Source organism: Arvicanthis niloticus, chromosome 19 (assembly GCF_011762505.2).
Source record: "Arvicanthis niloticus isolate mArvNil1 chromosome 19, mArvNil1.pat.X, whole genome shotgun sequence".
NCBI lineage: Eukaryota > Metazoa > Chordata > Mammalia > Rodentia > Muridae > Arvicanthis > Arvicanthis niloticus.
Window position 1 is genome coordinate 52787181 of NC_047676.1, and position 26031 is coordinate 52813211.

The 26031-nt window shown below is 43.1% G+C and overlaps 2 protein-coding genes and 1 pseudogene across 12 annotated transcripts in view; 1 reads left to right on the plus strand and 2 right to left on the minus strand.

Annotated features, from left to right (window-relative positions):
• Positions 1-13198, plus strand: part of Cdk7 (cyclin dependent kinase 7) — a 32473-nt gene extending 19275 nt beyond the window's left edge. For all 3 annotated transcript variants that reach the window (XM_034523657.2, XM_076916288.1, XM_076916289.1), the window contains 3 exons: positions 2813-2962; positions 4736-4883; positions 6704-13198. In XM_034523657.2, the coding sequence (XP_034379548.1) occupies positions 2813-2962; positions 4736-4883; positions 6704-6732 (327 nt within the window). In that variant the 3' untranslated portion in view covers positions 6733-13198. The remainder of the gene's footprint in view (positions 1-2812; positions 2963-4735; positions 4884-6703) is intronic.
• LOC143435104 (large ribosomal subunit protein uL15 pseudogene) lies at positions 8711-9201 on the minus strand (annotated as a pseudogene).
• A 1059-nt stretch (positions 13199-14257) lies between the features above and the next one.
• The window catches only part of Ccdc125 (coiled-coil domain containing 125), a 29776-nt gene continuing 18002 nt past the window's right edge, over positions 14258-26031 (minus strand). For 7 of the 9 annotated variants that reach the window (XM_076916284.1, XM_076916285.1, XM_076916283.1 and 4 more), the window contains 7 exons: positions 25824-25909; positions 23638-23720; positions 20093-20208; positions 18534-18641; positions 17236-17410; positions 16620-16750; positions 14258-15208 (listed from right to left, as the gene is read on the minus strand). In XM_076916284.1, coding sequence (XP_076772399.1) covers positions 14888-15208; positions 16620-16750; positions 17236-17410; positions 18534-18641; positions 20093-20208; positions 23638-23720; positions 25824-25909 — 1020 coding nt within the window. In that variant the 3' untranslated portion in view covers positions 14258-14887. The other 2 variants (XM_076916286.1, XM_076916287.1) reach the window with 2 other exon arrangements.

A 26031-nucleotide genomic window follows, 5' to 3' on the forward strand; every position in this document is an offset into this window, starting at 1 on the left:
CCCCGGCTCACTAAAGCCTGAGAGAAACAGTAGCATAGCAGGGTTGTTCTTTAATCTTTTGTTTCTACCAACTGCAAATTTTTGTTTTTGTTTTTGTTTTTCTCCAAGACACCATCACCTGGCTTTTTTTTTTTTTTTTTTTTTTTTTTTTTTTAATTTTTTTAATTAATTGAGGCAGTTTTTACTATATAGCACTGGCTAGCCTGGGACTTCCTACAGATACTACAGAGATCCATCTACCTCTGGTTCTCTAGTGCTGGGATTAAAACTGTGTGCCACTGTGCTGTACTGGTCATTGTTTTTAATGGCTCAAAAATACATACTCTCTCTCTCTTGGTTTTTTTATTTGTTTGAGATAGGGTTTCTCTTGGTAGTCTGACTGTGCTGAACTCTTTGTAGACTAGGCTGACCTATTGAATTCAGAGACCTGCCTGCCTCTGTCTTCAGTGTTGTGATTAAAAGTGTGAGCCACCACCACCAACTGAATGAAACTCTCATTTATGGATATTTATGTTAATTAACTAATATCTAGATAAAGTGTGTGTGTGTGTGTTTGGTTTTTTTGAGACAGCTACTAAGAAAGTGAGGCACAAGGACGGCTTGGCTCAAGAGTTTTAAGCATGCCTGGGCAGACACGTCTCTTTAAAAAAAAAAAAAAAAAAAGATTAATAATCTGTTATCAGTCTGTGTGGAGGCACACGTCTTTTGATGTTAGCAGAGGCAGGAGGATCCCAGTGAGTTTGAGGCCAGCCTTGTCTATATAACAAGCTGCAGGACAGCCAGGACTACATACAGAGACTGTCAGGGGAAGAACAGGCTTAAGCCAGCAGGATGTTTCTCAGTGACAGGTTCTTGAAAGTACCAGGGGATGAGAAATAAAGAAGATAGCAAAATTTGGGATCAGGAGGCCCTGCACAAGCTGATGGCTCATGCAAGCAGGTTTGCATCGGAAGAATTGGACAGAGTCAGCAGAAGCGGGACAGAGTCAGAGTCATGCAGTGGGACAAAGTTAGCAGGAGAGTAATCCAGCAGTGCTGCACGAATAGAACATAGGAGTCGCAAGTGTGTCCCAGACCAGGTGCTCAGTAGCCAGTTTCCTCACGGTGAAAGTGAGGGTCTGAGAAACCTTGACGTCTTCAAGGCTCATGCTCCAGCCCCAGAATTGATGTCTGCCCCGGGCAAGGATGCAGAACTCTCTGTCTTTTCATCCGGGCCTCTAAGAAAGCCTGGATTGGCTTGGCTTTCAACAGCAACAACAACAATCTGCTATTACTTACTTGTTTTGTTTGCTTGTTTGTTTTTTAAGATTTATTTATTTTATGTATGAGTATTTTTTGTTGTTGTTGTTGTTGTTTTTTGAGACAGGGTTTCTCTGTGTAGTCCTGGCTGTCCTGGAACTCATTCTGTAGACCAGGCTGGCCTCGAACTCAGAAATCCGCCTGCCTCTGCCTCCCAAGCTCCCAAGTGCTGGAATTAAAGGCGTGTGCCACCACTGCCCGGCTCCTCAGATTCTTAAAGTTGAAAAGCTTTTGGCTTTTTATTCCCATTGTAGCCCCCAAGTTCTAAGGAGCAAGTAAATGTGAAGAAAATGAATTCTGGGTGCCTGTAGTCATGGCTTAGTAGTTAGGAGTGCTTACTGCCCAAGCATAAGGGCCTGAATCCAAATATTCAGCAACCAAAAAGTATAGCATGCTTAACTCCACTGCTGTGGGCACAGCCTGACTCTGTGTTCAGTCAGACACATAGGCACACATACACCACACACGTTCTTCCCTCCCTCTCACCAAAAAAGTAAGAACGAAAGTGGACATTTTAAGCAGGATTTTTATCTTCTTGTTAAAACTATAACAAAAATATCTGAAGCTAAAGTTAGTATCTAAGGAATTTCTTTTGTGTCATTTCTCAATTTCCTAAATGGAAGTTTTGGTTTTGGTTCCTTTGGGGTTTGGTAAGACTTGACAGAACTCCTTCCTGCCTTTTCAGACCTATGGACCTCTGGGTTCTCGGTGCTCCTTTGATCCTCTCTGTCTCCATTACTATCACACAGTATGAATTAACGTTTGCTCTGTTAGGTCTTTTTTTTTTTTTTCTTTTTTCTTTTTTTCTTTTTTTGGTTTTTCAAGACAGGGTTTCTCTGTGTAGCCCTGGCTGTCCTGTAACTCACTCTGTAGACCAGGCTGGCCTCGAACTCAGAAATCCGCCTGCCTCTGCCTCTGCCTCCCAAGTGCTGGGATTAAAGGCGTGCGCCACCACCGCCCGGCTCTGTTAGGTCTTAAAATATGTATATATAAGAAATAGCACTTTTTTTCTTTTCAAAAATTTTCAACTAACTAGACCTTTACCTCTCTTATAAGATTCAGAATAATTTGTTTGCATGTGCAGTGTGTCAGGTTTTAACTCCGCTTCTGGGAGAATCAGTTCCTGTGTTGACTATTTCAGAGCATGAGCCTGTTTCTCGTACTTTACAGAGATGTGTGTATTTATAGCTTTCAGTCCGTGAGCCTCTCTACATATCTTGTTAGACTTCTCAACTATGGATTTTTCTTTGAGCATTATTATTAAGTATTAAGTATTATCTTTTCTGTTCTTGTATTCACGTGTTTGTTGTGCATATGTAAAACGATGATTATTAAATATATGTATGTTATATCCTATATCCTTTACATATTACAAGTTCTAATTTGTCTTACTCTATACGTAGTTTTCTTAGGATTTTTTACACAGACTGTCTGAACAGGCCACATTTTGTTTCTTTATTCCATTTCTGTGTCTTTGGATACTTTACTTAAATTTGAATCATAATTCTCTTCAGGACATGTGTAGTCTTCCAGATTATGTGACGTTTAAGAGTTTCCCTGGGATCCCACTGCAGCACATCTTTATAGCAGCTGGAGACGACCTGCTGGATCTCATCCAAGGCTTGTTCCTGTTTAACCCGTGCACTAGGATTACGGCCTCACAGGTACTTCTAGAACACATAAGGATCATCCTCTTAGCACTGATAAAACAAAACCCAAGTTTCTAAAATGTTTAATATCCTTTAAATACCAGGAAGATAGGGATATCTTTTGTGTGTATATTTGTGTCCTTTCCTGAAGCTATAAACACTGTCTTGGCTTGTATTAAATTTTGTTATGCATACACATTACATAGAGTTTACACTTGTTTAGGGGTATGTGTACTTTCACTCCACTGATATATTTCAGATGATTTTTCTTTTTAATTTATGTGTATGGATGTATAGGCTGTATGCGTGTTTTTATACCGTGTATATACAGTGTCCATAGAGGCCAGAAAGAAGAAGACATCAAATCTGTATAGGCTGCATGTGTGTTTTTACACCATGTATGTACAGTGTCCATAGAGGCCAGAAGAAGACATCAAATCCCCTGGACTTGGAGTAACAGAAGGTTGAAGGATGGGTGTTGGGAACCAAACCTAGGTCTTGTGAAGGAGCAGCCATTGCTCCAAACTGCTGAGCCCTCTCTCCAGCCTGCTTCATTTGAACTCTTATTTTTGAGTCAGGACCTTCTGTAGCCCAAGCTGGCCTTGACTTCAGTATGTAGTTGAAAATGGTACCTACCTACCTTTCTTTCTTTTGGGGATAGGGAGTGGAGGGTGGTCGGTGAGGCAGGGTTTCTCTGTGTAGTCCTGCCTGTCCTTGAAGTCACTCTATAGACCAGGTCGGCCCGGAACTCAAGAGATATGCCTGCCCTGGCCTCCCAAGTGCTTAAAGTGTGAGCCACTACCACCTGACATACCCTCTCTGCCCAGTTTGTCAGGTTTAGGTTTTTGTAAATTTTTTGTTTTGTTTTGCTTTTTGGGTTTATTTGTTTGTTTGGTTGGTTGGTTGGTTGGTTGGTTGGTTGGTTTTTAGAGATAGTGTTTGTTTCTCCTTTATAGCCCTGGCTATACCAGAACTCACTTTGTAGACTAAGCTCACCTGCCTCTGCCTTCTGAATACTAAGATTAAAGGTGTGTCCTACCATTGCTGGGCTGCTTTTGGTTTTGGTTTGTTTGTTTGCTTGCTTCTGAGAGAAAGAATATGAAGATGGGTGGGTGCAGAGGAACTGGGAGGAGTTGTGGAAGGGGGAAGAATATAATCAAAATATATTATACTTCAAAAAATTTTATAAATAAAAATACCCTGATCATCTTGACTCTTGGAGAGATAGTCTAGAATAAACTCCTGCAGCTGTTCAACAGTACTGGTATATTACAAAAAGGTATTAGTTGACAAACTTGTTATTTGAGAGGAAAACACTTTTATATAAAATTGTAAATTCTACAATATTTTACTCTAGTGGTTAATAGAAGTCTTGCATAGGCCCAAACAAATTTTCACCCAATCACAGTAGATTATTGAATTTGTAATTCATTAGTCCCAGTGTGGGCTTTGGGTGCCACTCCCCCTAATGCCTTCAGTAACAGCATCAGCCAGTTGTAGAATACTGGATCTTTATTTGTGTATTGTATCCAAATACTTGATGCTTTTTGTTTGGGGCTATAAGGGTGTTTACATACTATTTTTAATGCTGTCAACAATTTGGGGGTAGATTTTCTTACACACAATTAAAGTATTCCTTTTGAGCTGGGCATAGTGGTACATGCCTACAATGCCAGCACTCAAACAAGTTATAAACCAGCCAGTGCCACACAGTTAGACCTTGTCTCAAAGTAAAAATAAAAACAAAAGAATAAAACCTTACTTCCTGTTTTTTTTTCCCTTTAAAAGGCACTGAAGACCAAGTACTTCAGTAATCGTCCAGGGCCAACACCTGGATGCCAGCTTCCAAGACCAAACTGTCCAGCAGAAGCCTTAAAGGAACAGTCGAATCCAACCATGACAACAAAACGGAAAAGGACAGAGGCCTTAGAACAAGGTAAAGATCCCTATTGGTAAAAAGCAAACAGAAATGAAATGACACCAGAAAGCTCTAAATGGCCATGTAGAGCTAGCAACTGGGAGCCAGTTAAGAAAATGGAGCCATGGAGCTGTTTAAACCTTATGAAATGGAGTGTGCTCCTGTCCTCTTTAGCTGAGGACACTGGAGGCATTTTCGAGTGTGCCTAAGAGTTGAGAGCTGTCCATGTGTGCCTTCTGCTCTGCACTCCCACCAACTCGTTCATTTTTTTCCAAATAAACTTTGTGTGGCTGTGTGTGAATATGTGACCATGTGTGAATATGTGCCGTGTGTGAATATGTGGCCGTGTGTGAACATGTGGCCATGTGTGAACATGTGACTGTGTGTGAATATGTGGCCGTGTGTGAATATGTGGCCCTGTATGAACATGTGGCCGTGTGTGAATATGTGGCCCTGTATGAACATGTGGCTGTGTGTGAATATGTGGCCGTGTGTGAATATGTGGCCGTGTATGAACATGTGGCTGTGTGTGAACCTGTGGCTGTGTGTGAACATGTGGCCGTGTGTGAATATGTGCCGTGTGTGAACATGTGGCTGTGTGTGAATATGTGGCTGTGTGTGAATATGTGCCCGTGTGTGAACATGTGGCTGTGTGTGAACATGTGGCTGTGTGTGAACATGTGGCCGTGTGTGAATATGTGCCCATGTGTGAACATGTGGCTGTGTGTGAATATGTGCCGTGTGTGAACATGTGGCCGTGTGTGAACATGTGGCCATGTGTGAACATGTGGCCGTGTGTGAACATGTGGCCGTGTGTGAACATGTGGCCGTGTGTGAACATGTGGCCGTGTGTGAATATGTGGCCCTGTATGAACATGTGGCTGTGTGTGAATATGTGGCCGTGTGTGAACATGTGGCTGTGTGTGAATATGTGCCGTGTGTATGTGGAGGCCAGAAGAGGGCTTCAGATCTCCGGAGCTGCACTGCAGGTGGCTGTCAGGGACATTCATCTAGGAACCACACTTGGCTTCTCTGGAAGAGCAGAAGTCCTCTTCATCACTGAGCCAACTTTCTAGTCCTCTTTCTGTGCCCCCACCCCACTGGGTCTCATTGTGTATCATCCCTGACTGGCCTGGAACTCACTAGTTAGATGAATCTGGCCTCTTTGAACTTTGACTCTTGAGTGCTAGAATTAAATATATATTCAGCACACCCATTGGCTTTGTTTTTAACTTTGTTATTTCTAAATTTTTTGTTACTTACTTTTATGTGTATGGGTATTTTATTTGCATGTGTGTCTGTACCACATGTGTGCAGTCCCTGTGAAGGCCAGAAGAGGGCATCTGATCCTGGGACTGGAGTTACAGATGCTTCATGTTGTGTGGTTGTTGGCAATTGAACCCAGGTCCTCTGGGAGAGCTCTTAACTGCCCAGCAGTTCTTGCTCTGTGTTAATGGTTAACAGTGCTGTGAGTCAGACAGTGCGCTGGAGTGCAGTGAGTGTCAGACAGTGCACTGGAGTGCAGTGAGTGTCAGACAGTGCGCTGGAGTGCAGTGAGTGTCAGACAGTGCGCTGGAGTGCAGTGAGTGTCAGACAGTGCGCTGGAGTGCAGTGAGTGTCAGTGCGCTGGAGTGCAGTGAGTGTCAGACAGTGCTCTGGAGTGCAGTGAGTGTCAGACAGTGCTCTGGAGTGCAGTGAGTGTCAGACAGTGCGCTGGAGTGCAGTGAGTGTCAGTGCGCTGGAGTGCAGTGAGTGTCAGACAGTGCGCTGGAGTGCAGTGAGTGTCAGACAGTGCGCTGGAGTGCAGTGAGTGAACCACCTTTTTGTTTCACTTTCAGGAATATTGCCCAAGAAGCTAATTTTTTAGTTACAGCGAACAATGGACAGTTTCACTGCTGAAAGAAATGATCCAAAGGCAAATAATGGAAAAAAAATAGGGAATATTAAATGCTACAGAAGAGAATTTGTAAATATTTTACAGATGTAAAATATGTAAAACTATGGGTTATTTTTATTAAATGTATTTTAAAATAAAATATTTGTGATTTATGATTATGATTAGAGTACAAGAATAACTTTAGTTCTCTAAGATGTAACTCAGAGTGCATTAGGAGAGACTTTACATGCAATTACTGATGATATGCACTGGATGATATGCCACTTTAAGATCATTAGATATAATACTGAAAACGAAAAATGCTGTTAGCAGTTTGGCAAGTACTTAACCCTACTTACTACCCAGACTAGCCTTGAAAAGCTACACTGACACCTCTCTTGATGTCCTCCAGCTTGACCTTACTGTGCTTTTCCTGCATGCACAGCCAGGGCCCCGACACTGTTCATTCCCTTCCTTTTTACCCTCCCCAAGGAAGAGGCTTCGGGGAGCTTTGTGTGTGGCTTTTCATGCTTTTGTACTGTTACCTTCAAAGAGCTCCATGTCACCTTATGGCAGCCCATGCCTTTGATCCTAGCATGTGTGGGCAAGTGGATCTCTAAGAGTTTTAGGACAGCCTGGTCTACATACTGAGCTCCAGGCCAGCTAAGGGCTACATAGTAAGGTCTTCTCTCAAAAAGCATAAGTAAACAAACAACTTACAACATCTCATACTATACTGTTGTTTCTGTTTCTTGTTTATCAATAGATATGAATCTAGTTGACTTAATTACATTATGATAATACATGTAAATGTTACTTACCTGTGCTTTGTTTATGGACTATTATTTTTCTATTTCTGTATGAAATTTATAAAACTAGCACGAATTGCCAAGCACAGTGGTGGTTTGTCCCTGTAATCCCCAGATTTCGGAGGGAGAGGCAGATGGATCTCTATAAGTTCAAAAGCAAACCTAGACTTCAGAGCATTAAAGGTGCGATAACTAAGTAGTATGGCTTGACTCCTTTACTAGTGTCAAACAAGCCTGAAACAAGGTGGCAAAGTGTTGGTCACATGAGTATTCCTGGTGCTCATGGAAGCCAGAAAATGGCATTGGATCCCCTGAAACTGGAATTAATGGATGCTTGTAATCCACCATGAGGGTGCTGGATATTGAACCCAGGTCCTCTGGAAGATCAGCCAGTGCCTAGTCACTGAGTCATCTCTCCTGCCCCACATGATCTTTCTGAATGGAACCTTTGGGAGAGCAAAACCTCACTCCTATTCTGCATTCTCCTTGAGTCTCATGGGGATTCAAAAATTATGACTGATATAAAATTTATAGAAGAAAAACTTTATAAATGTATGTAATACCTGTTTATATGGGGCCAGGTTAGGCTGCTCGTGCCTGTAATTCCACATTTGTTGGGCTGAGTCATGATTGCCCCAGATTTAAGGCCAGCCTACTTGCAAATAGTTCTAATGTCAGTCTGCAAGAGCCCACCCATCTAAATAAAGTTTTTGGCATGGAGCCTCACAAAGACACAGATAACCAGTTAAGAGTCAGCCACTTAGCTGGGTGTGCTAGGTGGAGGGAGGCAGGTATAGATAGATATCTGTAAGTTTGAGGATATCCTGGTCTGCCAGGGATATATCATGAGACTCTGTCTCATGAATAAAGCCAGCTACTTATTTACTGTATTGGAAAAAGAATAGTAAGAAAAAAAAAAAGTCCAAGTTGGAATGGCTTGGTCCATTGCTGGTTATGCAAATTTCATCCGCATTCTTGTCCTTGGTGCTGAAGATACATCTTTCTCTCCCCACAGAAAAATTTTTTCTTTTTTAAAAAAAATTTTTTTGTAGGAATTTATAATTGTGGGCTACATTTATTACCTCATTTATTACCTTATTTATCTTCCTAGAATGTTAGGCAGATTCCCAACATGCAGACAAAGAGGGATGCAAAGAACCTACTCAGACCACATGGAAAATGTTAGCATTTAATTAACACCTGGAGTGGCTTTTAAGCCACCAGCACACAGGCACCTCCAACACCCTTAATCTTCTCTTCAGCTCTTCTGCTGAAGAATCTGGCCTTCACAATGACAGGTTGCCTAGGGAGCTTTCCCTTGCCCAGAACTTTGTAGTAGCCTGATGGAACGACATCAGTGATGGGAGCAGCTCCAGTCTTGGTTTTGGCTGTGTTGACCCGTCACTGACCAACCTCCATAATTTATCCAGGTTGACAGCTGGGCAGAAGCTCTGGTTCCTCTTCAAGTGGTAATGCCTCATACCAACTTTCCCAAAGTAACCTGGATGATATCTGTCAAAGTTGATCCTGTGGTGGTGCTGCCTCCAGCCTTCCCTCGGCCTCCTGGGTGCTTGCGGTGCTTACCAAAGCGACCATGGCCGTGGCTCACGTGGTCCCGGAGTTTCCGGGTCTTCCTCAGTCGGGATGGCATGGCGGTGGTAGAAAGGAAAGAGGGTTTTTAAAAAATTTTATGTGGGTGAGTGCTTTGCCTGCTTGTATCTGTGTCACGTGTGTGCTGGTACCGTGAGGCCAGAAGACAGCATAGTCTCCTAAAACTCCAGTTATGTAATTGTGTTCTGCTGTGTAGGTTTTAGGTAAACCTGGGTCATCTGGGAGAGCCACAATGAGCCATCTCTCTGCCCATCATCTCATGCTTTTTAAGAACAACACATCAGTGTTCTTTTATCTCTTTGTGTCTGATAAGCATGCATGTGTGCACTCAGGCCACAGCATGTATAGAAGTCGATGGACAACCTTGTCTCATTTTTATCTGCTACCATTTTTGAGGCAATATGTCAAGCCACTCTGTGTTCCCAGCTTGCTGGCCCATGAGCTTCCAGAGACCCTTTGACCTTACTGTAGAGCCCCGGGACTGCAGATATATGTTATTGCTCCTAGCTTTGTTTGGGTTTTTAGGTTTCAAACTCCAGTTCTCAGGCTTTGGTGGCAAGTGTGTTAAAGCCATCTTCTCCGCAGGAAGGAGTCTTTTTCTGCTCACTGGTTTTGGAGTGTCATGGCAGAGCTGTGTATGTTTAACTTCAGAGCTGTTCTGTTGCTGTGATACAGTTCCCTGGCAAAAGCACGTAAAAGGAGAAAAGCCTCATTTTTGCCTTAGGATTCCATGGGAATTTAGTCCATCATGGTAGAGGAGACTCTGCAGCAGGCAGGGAAAGCATGTTTGCAGGAGCAGGGGGCTGGCTGGTTGCAGTGTATATATACTCGGATGCAGAGAATGAACAGAAGTCAGGTGGAGCTCCAAGCTTACCCAGCCTCCAAGCTTACCCAGTGACCCAGTGAGACTTGAGCCTGTGGGGAGCATTTCATATTCAAACCACAACAAAGGTTTTAGGAAGAATCTGCCACCAAGCTCACAAAGTGTAATTTTGGGCGGGTGTCCTGGAATTCAGACCAGGCTGGCCTTGAACTCAGAGATGGCCTCCCTCTCCTTTCAAGTGATGGGATTAAAGGTGTGCACCACCACACTGGCCTTGTAGTTCTTGGAACTTGTTTGGTGCTGGGATCAAGCCTAGGGTTGCAGACATAATTGATGCACACAGAGCCATGGCCTGAGTCCCAGTTCTTAGTCTTAATACAGTGCCCTGTTGCCCTGGCTTTTGGTGCTGTTATCTCTCAGCTTACTTTTTCTTTCCTTCTTCCCTACATGCTTAAGCAGGTTATCTCAGGCTAGCCTTGAACTTATCCTCCTAAGGACTTCAGCCTCCAGAACAGTTAGTATGACAGGCATACTCCATTACTCTAATGCTGGTTTTGTTGTTTGTTTTCATTTTTTTAAGACAGGGTTTCTCTGTGTAGCTTTGGCCATCCTAGAACTTTGTAGATGAGGCTGTCCTCGAACTCAGAGATCTGAGTGCTGGGATTAAAGGCGTATGCCACTACTGCCTGGCTTAACTCTTGTTTTGTTTTTTTAATGTAGCTAACATTTCTTTTACTGTGAAGCTCACTTTGCAGAAATTAGCAGTAAGTATGATTTTCAAGTCTGACTTTTCTCATGGGCCACTGTTGCTAAAATGCCTTTGGTTGTGGAGATAGAAACAATGTGTACCCTCAGTTCAAGGGACAAACCAGAGTGAGATTCCAGAGTTCACACCGGGGAACCCAGTAAGCTTACTAATAAGGGTTCTTTACAAAGCAGTGGGTGAGAGTTTACAAGCAGGAGCATGGGTAACCTTAAAGTAGTCACAGCAGAAAGTCTGCACCCAACATGGATGTGACTCCCTCAGAGCTGTGTAGATGGAGTCCCCTCCTCTTGACACCTACTTAAAAATAATCTGTCCCTTCCACAGACCCTAAGCAATTAGGGCAGGACTGAATCTAACTGATAGGGACTGGTGGCTGGATATTCACTTGAAGGTCACATGACCCTCCCCGTCCCCACCTTCCCAGAGGAAAGGTGCACAGGCAAGCCCAGCTGTAGTATAGAAGACGGTGGTTTGGCGTAGAGGAGAATGGAGGTCAGGCTCAGGTAGACATGCTTGCTGCTCCTAAAGAAAACTGGAGTTTAGTTCCCAGTACTGACTTCGGGCAGCTCCAGGGAATCTGCTGCCCTCATCTGGCCTCCTCAGGGATCTGCACCCACACAAAAACAAACCATTGTTATTTTTACTTAAGTTTTCACTGTAACATAACGTGCCATGAGAGACCTACCTACTTTTACCTATCTTTTTTCCTTTCTTTTTTTTTTTTTAAGATTTATTCATTTATTATGTATATAACATTATGCCTGCATGTATGCCTGCATGTATGCCTGCATGGCAGAAGATCTCATTATAGGTGGTTATAAGCCATCATGTGGTTGCTGGGAATTGAACTCAGGACCTCTGAAAGAGAAGTCAGTGCTCTAAACTGCTGAGCCATCTCTTCAGCACCCCCCTCCTCCCCCAATAATAAATCTTTAAAAGTAAAAACAAAAAAAGTTTCTGACCGGTTAGTGGTGTGTTCATATAGGATGTTATAACTCCATTTTAAAAGTCTCTTCACACCAGTACCAGGATTGTATGTGTAATTTATCTAATGTGCATACTTAATATCTGTAGGCTATAAAGTATATGCATTTTACATTAAGTATTGGTATTGGTATTATTAATTTGTTACATCCCACACCAGATAGAGAATTATGCCTTCAGACAGTCTGGAAGAAAAAAGTGATTTTTTTTTAACCTCCTTGGGACCCAGTTTTAACCCTAATTGCTTGTGGCCTTAGGGTCTATGGGAGGGGGCAGATTATTTTAAAGTAGGAGACAAGAGGAGGGGATTCCATCTACACAGCTACGGGGAAGTCACATCCATGTTGGGTTCATATGGTTAAATTTCACAGCATTTGACTTTCTTGGATGTATTGATTGCATCAAAAAACCCTATCTCAAAAAAAAACAAAGAGAAAAAGAAAACATCTATCCTTTTTATAGACATTCAGAAACCAAGTTGCCCAACTCTTAAAATAGCAGGAACTGGACTGGGCTGGCTCCAACCAGCTGAGCTGGTTGAGAGCCCCAACAAAGATGCAAACATCCCCTTAGTGGAGAGTGAGTGGTTGATGGGGTTCCACACTGCTAAAAGCTGAGATGACGGTGCCAAAAGAACCCGTGACTCTTAAATGTGGCTAACAGATTCTCTGTTGTATGTTTTCAGGCATGGTTGTCCTATGTTGCCTAGGCTGCTCTAAAACTTATGATCCTGTTTCCTATGAGCTAGGATTACAGATGCATGCCACCATGCATGGCTTCTTCCTTGCTGTTCTAGGGATTACACTGTACAATACATAGCCCGTTATATGGTTATACTAAAACGCTACTTTTAATTTCTGGTTATTTGCTTATATGTGCACACATACTATAGCATGTGAGGGTCAGAGGAGAGCTTGTAGACACTGGTTCTCTTTCATTATGTGTAGTAGAAGGACCAAACTCAGGTAGTCATGCTTGACAGCAAGCACCTTAACCAGCTGAGCCATCTCTGCAAACTTAGTTTTTAATACATTCTGGTTTTGAAACAGGGTCTCTACAATATATAGTCCACGGTGGCCTCAAACTCTGCCTCCCAAGTGGGGTTACAGGCATGCGCTACCACGCCAGGCTACTAGTGGGGTTTTATATTGCTTAGAGCCTTGAGAACACTTAAGATACCTGTACTGGCCTTAACACATCTGTGTGCAGTTCCTGTGTGCACGGTAAGATCCTAGCTGGATCAGATTTGAGCTTTGCAGTTTTTGTTGTTGTTGTTGTTTTTCAAGACAGGGTGTAGTCCTGGCTGTCCTGGAACTCACTCTGTAGACCAGGCTGGCCTCGAACTTAGAAATCCACCTGCCTCTGCCTACCAAGTGCTGGGATTAAAGGCATGTGCCACCACTGCCCAGTGCTTTGCAGATTTTTTTAAACCTTAAAAAAAAAAAAAAAACAAAAAAACAAAAACCTAAACTATAAAACACAGATGCCTTTTGTGTTTATAATTGTTTTTCTTTAATCTGTTGAGTTTTTCAGTTGATGTTCGACAGTGACTGTTTCAGAGTTACATTCCCTACCCTGGAACGTGAGTGCACAGTCTTAGTGATTTCCTGTTGTACACATGTGTGCTTGATATGTTAACGCGTTAATGTCTTCCCTGAATAAAAATGACATTTCCCACATGTGGAGCCCATCCTGGGAGGTCTGTGTAGTGTGCTTCATTATTCCCACAGCTCGTAGGTTTCATGGGTGTGCCTTCCTGTTCTAACCCTCCAGTGGCAGGCCAGGGTATACTCTTCTTATGTCTTACCTGTGCAAACAGTAGTCTGGCCTTTGTGTGATTATTTTTTATTTAATAACCCAAATAGAATGAGGACCAGATAAATAATCACATACCGCCACACCCAGCTTTATGTAGGAGCAAACCACAGTGAAGTGTGGAGGTCAGAGGACGACTCTTGGGAGCTGGTTCTCCCCTTCCACCTTGTAGATGCTGGGGATGAAACTCAGGTCACCACTGAACCATGCCACCAGCTCTAGCTTTGTGTTTTGAGACAATTTTTTGCTAGGTAGCATCCAGGCTGTCCTAAGACTTGCAACCCTGAAGTACCCTGAGTGTTGGCTGTGACACCACACACAACAGGAAGATTACTTTGTAAGTGTGTGTGTGTGTGTGTGTGTGTGTGTGTACACATGTATACCAGAAGATAGCTTTAGATGGTCTCTACTTTATTGTAATTGAGTCGGGGTCATCAGGGTCTCTTTCAGTGGGGTCGAGGGCTCTCCTCTTAGTCTAGGCTGGCTGCCCTGGAAGCCACAGGGATCCAGCTGCCTCTGCATCTCCAGCAATCATGTTACAAACATGCTTCAGCTATACCTGGCTTTTCATGTGGCTGCTGAGGACCAAACTCTGCCTCATGCTTGCATGGCAAACACTTTACCAACTGAGCTGTCTACCCAGCTCCATAGAGATTTTTAAATTTTTCCCAAAGTTGAATATTTGTTTATAAGATATAGACATTGAAATTGTCATAAAATGTGGCAATTGGTTTATAAAAAATGTCAACACAAATACTAATACATTTCTTATAAGACGTGTGTTAAGGGTTTGCTTAAGCTGCATCTTAAAATTCAAAGGGAGGAATGTGATCAAAACACATTAATACGTGTATTAAGATATAATGAAACTTACTACTTTGTAAATTACTATGCTAATAAAATTTTAAAACATCTTGAAAGCATACAGCTTCTTAATATTGACATTTACATAGTTTTTCTGTTTTGGCAATAGTCTCAATGTGATCTAGTTACTCCTCAGACTCACAGTGGTCCTCCTGCCTCAGCCTCCCAAGTGCTTGGATTTACAGGCATGAGCCTCCAGACAATCTTTGCAATGCTGAACATCAAACCCAAGGCCTGTTTTGTTTTGTTCTTCAAGACAGGGTTTCCTTATGAAGCATTTGTTCCAGAACTTGCTCTGTAGACCAGGCTGGCCTTAAAGTCAGAGATCTTCCCTGCCTCTGCCTCCTCAGTACCAGGTTAAAGACATGTACCACCATGCGCTGAACCAAGGCCGTATGCACGCTGACCAAATCTCTACCTCCGAGCTCCATTTCCAGCTCCAAAATCTGAATTTTAGCATTGTTAATTCTAATTTCAAGTGGTATATTTGTAAAATATATTTGATGGCAAAGAACAGGATCTTTTAAGAGTTCTTGAGCAGCCTGAAGCTTTTTGAGGATGCTGTATTGAACAGATGCAACCCACAGGTTCAGAAACGTGGACATTTGAATGTACCAGATCACGCAGGCCACAGAGGGCCGAAGCATCCTGCCAGGCAGTTTTGAATGGGAAAGTCTGGCTCATGGGAATGCTTTCTTTATTCTTTTTTGAGGCAGTGTCTTTGTCTTCCAGTGCCCGAGCAAGCATGTAGCTAACCTTTCTTTGATGAGCAAGTGCTTCTTCTTTATCATTCAACTGTAAACACAAAAGTTAGAAAGAAATGGACCAGTTAGTAAGCCATGGGATAGATGAAGAAAACAGTATTACATCTTATCAAAATACTGCATCCTAAATGTTAGATTTAAAGTATTTTAGAATAATCTTGAATCAAATGCTGGGGGATTTAAGTTAAATTTTAAAATCGACTTTGTATTCCTGTTTATATATGTGAGTGCCTTGGAATACGTGTTAGGATTGTCAAACAACTTGCTGAAGTCAGTTCTTTCCTTCTACCGGGTGGGTCCTGGGATCGAATTCAAGTTGTCTGGCTTGGCAGCAGGCTCCTTTACCTATTAAGCCATCTCACTGGCTGAACTGTGCTTTCCCTTCCCCCAGGTTAGGGTTTCTTGGTGTAACAGCCTGGCTATTCTGAAACTCAGTTTGTAGACTAGGCTGGCCTTAGTCTGCTTCATTCGTCTCCTGAGTGCTGGGATTAAAAGCTTGTGCTACCACTGCCTGGCTTGTGCTGTTCTTTATTTTAAATTTGTGTGTGTGTGCATGCATGTGTAGGTATCCAAGAAGGCCAGAAGAGGGTAGGTATCAGATCTCCCAAACTATTTACAGGTGGCTATGAGCCACGTAATACCAATGCTGGGAACTCAGGTCTTGTAGAAGAGAAGTAAGTGCTCTTAAGTAAGGAGCCATGCCCCAGGACTTTTCTTAAAGGTGGTAGAGGGTATGATTGGGGGCAGTAATAAGAAAGTTCATCAAGTCAAAGTACTCGCCAGGCAAGCTAGGTGTAGAGTCCAGTCCTTGGAACTCACTTAAAAGTGGAAGAAGAGACCTGATCCACAGAGTTGTCCTCTGACTCCATGTGCCGTGGCATGCATGCCCACGCATACTTCATACATACAAGGACAATAAATGTTTAACAACTCAACAAGTGTTACACGTCTGTGTAGTCCTGTAAATTACCTAGAGATGAGGAAAACTGTGTATGTAATCCCAGCATGTACTTATTTCTGTAGGAATATTTAAAGCTGTATCTAAAACCGTTTTTATATATTTATATACAAATAAATGTGCCATCAGAGTTAAAGTGTCTTTGCTCGAAGTTCTTGAGTCAGTGTCTTAGTTTAGCAGCTGGCTGTGGAAGGGATGATTCCGGGCCGTGTTAATGATTTAAGGGTATGTGACAGGCTGCCTAGAATACATGTGTGCCCAGAGCTACACATGAATGCAGGCAGCTGAACTGCCCTCAGATGTGGAACTTTAAACCTGCACAGAAGGTCTCATGGAAGTGGAAACAGTTGGTAGGGAGATGGAGAGTGGTACCCAGTAGAGAAGGGAGCTTCAGAGGCAAGCATGGCTTAGGATAGGAGCTGCATGGATTAGCTTATCACAACTGCAGCCCCTAACTAAAAGCAAGCAGAGATCCAGTACTAACCAAATCTATCAGCATCTTAAAGACCTCTTGAGGATTGTCTTGGTCTTCAGCAGCCTTGGAACTGTTTTCTGAAGGGAGGATCCCCAACAGTCTTTGTCCTAAGGTCTTCTTCCTCCTTTGTGCAGGATATCCTAAGCATCAATGAGGAATCCAGCTGAGAAAAATACACTCACTGACAGCAGTAAAAGCAATATCTGCGAGCCAAGGCTGGGTAACTCCTAAGTCAGTCCAGAGGTGATTCTCCCAAAACCACAAGGGCTACTGTTGCAGGTGGTACATTATGATGGAGCAATGTGGATTTCAGGGTGGGGTTGGGGGTGGAAGGCATGCTGCTGCTAGAAACTTGTTGCTCAGGCCCCACGTCATCTGTCTTCAGGAGCAGCAGAAATCCAGGTCTGCATTCGAGAGTTCCCAGTTTTAAACGTCTGTCGCTACCCTACACCCATTACCCAGCACCACACAGGCCTGACAGAAGTGCACCGTTACCTACTGCTAACTTTAAATGAATAACAACTACATGAAAAATCTCAATCATTTCTCTCCTTTGCTCCACTAAACGTTATTAGATCCTAAAGCAACTAAAAATCCCCCTTCTCGCCACGTGCACCCCAGGTACCATCATCCTCTGCCCGGTGTTGCCTGTTGATCCACGTTGCCACTCTTCTATGTGTATCTCCTCGCACCAGTCTCAGTGCCTGGTCATTTTTTCTCGTTAATTGTTGCTCAAAAGCAATTCTGAATGCATCTGCCGTTATGTGCGCCTCCTCCTTACTCTTCTGCAGAGTTTCCAACTAAAAGAGCATCGGGGAGCCATCAGAGGTGAAGCTGGAGTCAGGTTTTCGTGTTAATCTCTGTATTCCTCACCTCTATCCCATCTAGGTTGTCTGCTTAAATCAGCGTTTGCCCATTCTGCCAGCACTCAGGCCGGGTGACTCTACTCCCTGACAATCCAACTCCTGAAACTCATTACCCAGGCTTGGCCCCGTGTCTGTCCGTCCTGCCCAAATCCTGGAGGAAGGACACTTTCTAATGCCTCCCCTAGCTGAACCTCAAAGTCTGATCTATGTGATCATGTGCTGTACTTAAGGGCTAGCTAATGTTTGGCAGTTAGCCTTCTTGTGTGGTCTAAAGGCTTTAAATTCCACATCTTATAAAAAGCCAAAACTGGCCTGGGCATAGTGGTGCATGACTTTAATCCCAGCACTGGGGAGGCAGAAGGAGAGAGATCTCTGAGTTTGAGACCAGCCTAGTCTGTAGCATAGCCAGAGCTACACAGAGAAACTGTCTTGGAAAGCCAAAAAGAAAAAAAGTAAAACTTCTTAGAATTATGCTAAATCATACATTTGGCTTGTAAACATTAATAATTAAAGTCCAATTATAAGGGCACCTATCAGTTGATTAAATGCCTGGCCTATTGATGCTAAACACGTCCTCCACGGTGGTTATCATCCTCCTAACCTATGAGAGAACTGAAGCTAATTCGGCCCAAAGCCACACAGACAGCAACCCATGGATGGCACTAAAGCGCTACCGTGTGCAGCTAGTCCAGCGCAGAACCATTCCTTGTTTGTCTCCCCACTACCCAGTGATAACTCTACTGATTTAGAGGTAAACACACCTTTCACTCTCTACAGTGATGTGGGGACCATGTTTAAATGAGAAAGTATGACTTTGAGCACAGGTGGTCAAACAACTTCAGATGGCTTCAGATTTCATGCAATGTAGCATGTGTATTTTGGAACCAGATAAAGGAAATCTAGCACACCAGTTAATGCCATCACATAAAACCAAGACTACATTGCACAGCCAGTAACTCCCAAGATGAAGTTCATTCTCTCAAATCCTGCCATTTATTCTACTGCAAATAAGGAAACTGAGGCAGAGCCTCTGCCGTCATGCTGATGTGGTACGTACCTCGTGTCTGAGCTGAAGGACCAGTTTCCGAGTGGATGCTGCCATTTTGGCACAAGAACAGGGATTCCCTCCAGGACCACGACACAGACAGGCTCCAAGGACTGCAAGCTTGAAACCAGGAGGATCACCTGTTACCAAGTGCTACCAAGTGTCACATTGTCTTAACCACATATAAATAATCCTCCACATGCAACTCATGTCTCTGAGCCAAAAAAAAAGTGGAAAGTGTATGTGTACTTTATATTTAATCATAATAAATACAGATTATAAATGATGTAAATAATATATATTTTTAAAGAAAGTTGAGATGAGTTCATGGTCTGAGTGGAAATAACCACAATTGAGACATCATTACTACCTACAAAGATTTCCAAGAATTCTTCCTTCCTTCCTTTTCATTCTCAAAACCTTTAATCCTGGTGTCCATCTCCAGTAGTTCTGAATGTGCAGCAGGAATCTCGCCTAACCAAGCAGTTAATAGTAACTGTGTGTGTGTCCTGTAACACACAGCCTGTAGAGCCAGCATTCACTGTGTCCCCCTCCTTCCAACAAGACCGTGCTCAGAATGAACAGGGCATGTTATTTTGCCCCTGGGGAAAGCAACCATCCTTCCACTCTTAAAAAATAATGGCTCTGCAGTCATGCTCTATATTTTAAAATATTTCTTGGGGATTGACTGTGGTGAAGTTTCCTGTAGCCCTGCCCCCTCAAAACTTGACTAAGGCTCACAGTGAAGAAACAGGGTCATTCTTGGTTGACCATTGTAATTCAAAGAACAGCAAGAACCTTGTATTTTTCAATCATTTTAGCAGCTAGGCACACTTACTAATTTTACAGAGATCGTCTGTGTATTTTAAAGTTTCATCAGGAACTTAATATAAAATTATCTAAATCCAGTCTGCCTACGTGTGAACTACTAGCCATATGACAGAAGATGACACCCCCTCATTTCTCTCTCACCTCATGTGATGTAGAGCTTGAGCCAGAATGTAAGGGTTAAATGTGTCATGTTCTTAGACACTAAGGACACTGCAATGCTTGTTCTTGGTAACAGTTGCTTTTTTTCCCTGGGTTCTCCAGTGAGGGGAAGCCATGATGCTTATAAATCCCAAAGTCCTTTTCCCTCACTAGCTAAACTTCCTCACTGTAAGATACAGACAACACATCAGCAGATCTATATGTAAGCCATAGGTTCCCTTGTCACCGTGGGAAGATAACCTAACCTACCTAGCCTTACTTGGGTGACACACCTTTGCAGCCCTTCAGTGAGGAGAATGTAAGTCCTTGGAAAGAGCCTGCTCTACCCGGCAGTGAGGCACGGCTCAAACAGCATGTGCTGTGACTTAAGAAGTGAGTGGGGTAGGAGACAGCCAGCACATTCTCCAGAGTCCAACCATTGTGTCTCTCAGGCATGGTAGAAAGAGTTGGCAAGAAGCAACCTGGCAATCCTGTGGGCCTCTTGCACCCTAAGCTGAGGAGCTAAGTATGTTGCTGTCCTAGAACAGGCAGCAGGGAAAGCAGATGATGCCTCCCCCCCCCTTTCCTGGGTGCACATGTACCTCGAGACCTGATACCTCTGTAAAGCCACGCTCCTCCTGACCCATGTTCTCCTGAGCCATCTGCTGCTGTTTGATATCAAGCATGGCGAGGGCTTCCAAGTACCGCTGATTCAAAGCTAGGAAGGGCCACATACAACAGTGTTAGTTCTGAGGCCAGGACTGTATACAGTACACCAATACACTCATTTCTTCTAAGCAACACACATCAGACATTACCCACAAGATTGGGCTCCATCCAGAAAATCGTATTTGATGAAATAGGTATGATGGGAGAAAGGAATTTTTGTTTGTTTGTTTGTTTTTGTTTGTTTGTTTGTTTTTTGAGACAGGGTTTCTCTGTTTAGTCCTAACTGTCCTGGAACTCACTCTGTAGACCAGGCTGGACTCGAACTCAGAAATCTGCCTGCCTCTGCCTCCCAAGTGCGCCACCACTGCCCAGCTAGAATTTTTGTTTTTATGCGTGAGGGTGTCTGATCCCCTGGAACTGGAGTTACACACCGTTGTGAGCTGCCATGTGGTTGCTGAGTATTGAACCAGGTCCTCTGGAAGAGCAGCCAGTGCTCTTAACTGTGTGAGCCATCTGTCCAGCTCTGTAATGGCTACTTCTGATGGGGAAGCCTCTTAATTTTGCCACTGAGATCTGCTGTTAGTTTCCTCTAAGGAAGTTTGTAGATTTTTTGGGTGAGTGAGTAGGGATTTCGAGACAGGGTTTCTCTGTGTAGCCCTGGCAATTCTAGAACTCATTTCATAACCAGGCTGGCCTGGCACTCACAGAGATCCACCCTCTGAGTGCTGGGATTAAAGACATGCACCACCACCACTCATCAAAAAAAAAAAAATGTTTTTAAGTCAACACATAAATTATTTTGAGTCTCTGAAGACTGCCCTGGGAATCTTTTTAGAAGAAGCATTCCAATACCAATAGGACTGGAAGGGATGAGAAGTCACCTGTGGATCAAAGCCAGGACAGTTCCTGAAAGGCATCGATGCCGGTCTAGTTTGTATTCTCATTTTATACTCTAAAACCACAATGTGGGGCAGAGGGCAAGCATGCAAAAGCGAGATTTGACAGCAGCCCACAAGGTGGCAGGTTGTTAAGGGCAACAGCCCATTGTTTCAGATCTTCCTCCAGGCCATTCTGTTCAGGCAGCCAGAGAAGTAATGTCTGCCAAACAGGCAGGCTAAGCCATGCTTTAAATCAGTAAATAGATCAATAAAGCACTATGTTAAAAACTTTTCCTATTTCAGACAATGAGGGGACTACATAGTGAGATCTCTATTGTTTTCATATCAAATGTGCCCGTTACCCAAATTCCATCAGATCTTTTCGTTTAAGAACTCTCAAGTCAGGGTAGTGACACAGTTTTAATTCCAACATTCAGGAGGCAGAAGCAGGCAGATCTCTGAGTTCAAGGCCAGCCTGGTCTACAGACTGACGTCCAGGGCAGCCAGGGCTACAGAGAGAAACCCTGTCTCAAGTTAAAAAAAACAAAAACAAGGGAGCTGGAGAGATGGCTTAGTGGTTAAGAGCACTGGCTGCTCTTCCAGAGGTCCTGAGTTCAATTCCCAGCAACCACATGGTGGCTCACAACCATCTGTAATGGGATATCCGATGCCCTCTTTGGCATGCAAGTATATATGCAGATAGAGCATTCATAAACATAAAATAAATAAATAAATAAAAACAAACAAGTTTTCCTAGGAGGCTCTCTGACCACAACACAAAGAAGGGATTCTTCTACTATCTAATCAAGAAGCAAACACACAATCTCTCCCTCTCCATCCAGAGTGTCAAAGGAGAGGGAGAGAGGGCTTGTAATTTGAGCAGCTTCTGCCCTAAGCTACTGTAGCACCGGTAATTGCTGCAGGCTCAGGCACATCTGCATCCAGATCTCATGAGAGCTGCATGACCTCAAAGAGCCACAAGGTCTGACTCAGGGTTGGCTTTGTTCCTTTCAAACCACCACTTAGTCTCCACTGAAGAGAGGAGATTAGCATCTTTTCTTAAAAATCTGTAAGAAAATTAGTGCCACCATGGCTCTTCTCAGCGTTCATAACGTGATTCGTGACACAAGGGATTTGTAACACAGAGTTTGCACATGTCAGTACACACGCATGTGTACACACCAAACACACCCCCACACACTCAGCTTCCTTAGCAGCATGTTCTGACAGTTTATTTTGCTTTTCAGAGAGAGGTTCTTACTCTGTAGTCCTGATTGGCCTAAAATTTACTGTGGAGCTCAGACAATTCTCAAACTCATGGCAATCCTCTTGCCTCAGCCTCTCAGATGATGGGCTTACAGGCTGCACCACTTTCCTAGCACTTATATTAAAACTAGGTCAAAAGGGACGCTAGAAAGAATCTGGTCCATGAACATAGCCTTTACTTTGGAATATCAGAAAATTGTGGAAATAGCTGAGGCTGTAACTGCACAGTACGTCAACACCACTGGGCTAAGCACTTTTACTTGTTTAAATTTATTTCAAGACAGGGTTTCTCCATGTAGCCCTGACCTGGAACTCAATGTAGACTCAGCTGGCCTTGAACTCACAGATCTATCCACCTGCCTCTGCCTCCCAAGTGCTGGGATGAAAGGTGTGTGCCACCACCACCCAGCTTAAAGATATTTTTATACTTTTTGAAAATTTCATACATGTACATGATGTACTGGATCACACACACCTCCCACTCCCTCTACCAGCGCCTCCCAACTGCTGCTGGCTGGTAGTTTCTTTTCTTTTTTTTTTGGGGGGGGGGAGGGTTGTTTTTGTTTTTTGTTTTTTCAAGACAGGGTTTCTCTGTGTAGCCCTGGCTGTCCTGGAACTCACTCTGTAGACCAGGCTGGCCTCGAACTCAGAAATTCACCTGCCTTGCCTCCCAAGTGCTGGGATTAAAGGCGTGCGCCACCACGGCCCAGCGGTAGTTTCTTTTCTTGAGACAAGGTCTCCCCACACAGCCTTTAGCTGATATCAAACTCTTTCTATGGCCGAGGACAGCATCAAACTCATAGAGATCTACCAGCCTCTGTCCCATGAATGCTGGAATTAAGGGTGAACATTGCCATGGCTGGCCCACCTGTTTATTTTCAAATGATTAAGTTTATTTTGTATGGATTTCACCTCCATAGTCTTTTTTTTCTAAAAGACTTTATACACACACACACACACACTCTCTCTCTCTTCAGACACACCAGAAGAGGGCATCAGATCCCATTACAGATGGTTGTGAGCCACCATGTGGTTACTGGGAATTGAACTCAGAACCTCTGGAAAAACAGGCAGTGCTCTTAACTGCTGAGCCATCTCTCCAGCCCCTCCATAGTCTTATTTAGGAAATAAAAAAGAAAACACTAAAGCAAATAAAAGTTCTCAATGATGCACTTCTTTTTTTTTTATTTTCCTTAAATGATGTTACTTCAATATATACATAATAATATATATACACGTATATAATAATACTTAGTCTGTACTGACCAGGGTGCCTTTGGTACAGTGTATTTTATACATGCTGACCCAGAGAACCATTAGGATGCAGTACTCACCAGCATTTTCTGACTTGAGCATCTTTATCTCTTCTGTTCTCAACTTCAGATTCTCTCTGAGGACTCCATTGTCACAGTTTAGCCTGTGGAGGAAAAAAGCCTAACTGAATAATTAAAATTGTAACACCTCCTCACCGAGCAAAAATATTCTTATTTCTACACTTTATTACATTTTTCATAGGAGGCACAAAAGTGCACATATAGTCAAAGGGTACTTTGTGGGAGTGGGTTCTCTCCTACCACGTGGGTCTTTGGATCAAACTCAGGGTGCTGGGCTTGGTGATAAGTATGTTTATCTACTGAGCAATCTCACCTTCAACTTCCATGCTTAAAGCTTTTATAAACAAGTTGAGAAAGAAGCAGAACCAGAATTTGTATTCATTCATATTCTCAGTCACACTGATACAGTTTTAATTCAACTTAATAACCATTTGTAGGTCTGTGGATTAGAACCAGTGGACTAAGCTGGCTGGATGCTGATGATGGGAGGGATGCACAGGGGAGAGCATATGGAACATTGCTATATCTCCTGCCCAGTGTTGCTCTAATTCTTACAGATGGTTGCGAGCCACCATGTGGTTGCTGGAAAATGAACTCAGAACCTCGGTCAGTGCTTTTAACTGCTGAGCCATGTCTCCAGCCCACTTTAATTCTTTAAGTTAAAAGAAAAAAGGCAACTCAAAAGTCCTTCACTGGGAGATGGGGCAAGAGAATACATACCCATGTTCCTAGGATCATCACTCAAAATAGTTGTAAGGCAGAAGCAACACACACACACAAACACACACCAATATCAGAATCTTCTTGAAAGAAACTAGATATCTCAGAAAGAAATTCTAAAACATGCCACAACATGGAGAAACCCTGCAGGACAGTTGAAAAGGACACATACTGTATGATTCTGTATGAAGCACTCAGAGGTGTCAGATTCACAGAGACAAGCAAGAGAATGAAAGTCAGTTGTCAGTGGTCTCGGGATGCACTGATGAAGAGTTGCCGTCTGATGGGGCTCTCTGGATGAGTGATAGTGATGGTTGGAAAATGGGCTTCTCTCTGTGGGTTTTTGTCTCGTGTAGCTTGAGCTGACCTTGAACTCTCTATGCAGCTGAGGATGATCTTGAACTTGCCATCCCTCAGTCAAGCACTGACATTACATGTGTGTACCATCATTCCATGCTTATTTGCTCTGGGCCAGAGTCTTGTTGTATAGCTTAAGCTGACCTAATCCCCCTGCTTAAACCTTCTTAGTGTTATTACAGGCTTGTGCCACCATTCCTGGTTTAATGTGATTATGTTATTTGTTTTTGGAGATTGGATCTTGAAGAGCAGCCCTCGCTGTACTGATACACCACTGCAGTCCTGGGTTGACCTCAAATTCACAGCTGTTCTCCTGCCTTAGACTCTTGAGTATTGGTCTTACAAGCATGCAATCCTATGTGGGACTTAATAACACTGAACTATACTTTTTTTTTTTTTTTTTTAATATGACAGGGTTTCTCTGTGTAGCACAGCTGGCATCGAACTCACAGAGATCCACCTGCCTCTGCCTCCAGAGTGCTGGAACTGAAGGAACGAATTACCACTGCCTGGCTGGACTATACATTTTAAAATGGTCAAGGTGGTAAAACTTATATTAGAGTTCACTTAACTAAAAAAACACAAAGGCGGGGGCCACTGGTGATGCAGCTCGGTGATGGAGCATTTGTCTACCTGAGCCCCAGGTTTGACCTGCAGTACTGTTAAAAAAAAAAAAAAATAATAGGACACTGTGTGTATTGAATACAAATGAAATTAATTACAAAATGTCCTTTATTATCCAGCGTCAGAAGATTAACAGGAGAAATAAATCTGGTTAAAGCCAGAAACCCAAGGGCTAGAGGTATGGCTCAGGGGTCAAAACACACACTGCACATGCAAAGGACTGGAGTTCAGGTCCCAGGACTCAGGTCAGGCAGATGGAGTTATGTTACTTGTATGTAACTCCAGCACCAGGGGAGCCAGTGTCCTCCTCCAGCTTCTGTGGGCTCTGCACTCATGTACACATATCCACACTTAGACATATATGTGTATAATTAAAAATAATAACAGTAAATCTCTTTTTTTAAAAACACCCCCTCAGTTGTAGTACGACTGTGCAACACGCATGAGGCCCTACATTTCATTCTCAATGCCATAAATATACAAACCTGTCATATTTTTGGATCCAAGATTCTTCTATATTTTTAAATCTATCCTGTTCAAATTCCATTTCCCAATGCAAGGCATTTATTTCCTATAGAAAGAGAAATGTTACCTCTCAATTTTAGAAAGGGGGGCAGTTCGTGGAAAATTATCAGTATAACTCATTTAGAGACACTGAACGGTAAAGCAAGTCATTTAATGATACAACAGTTA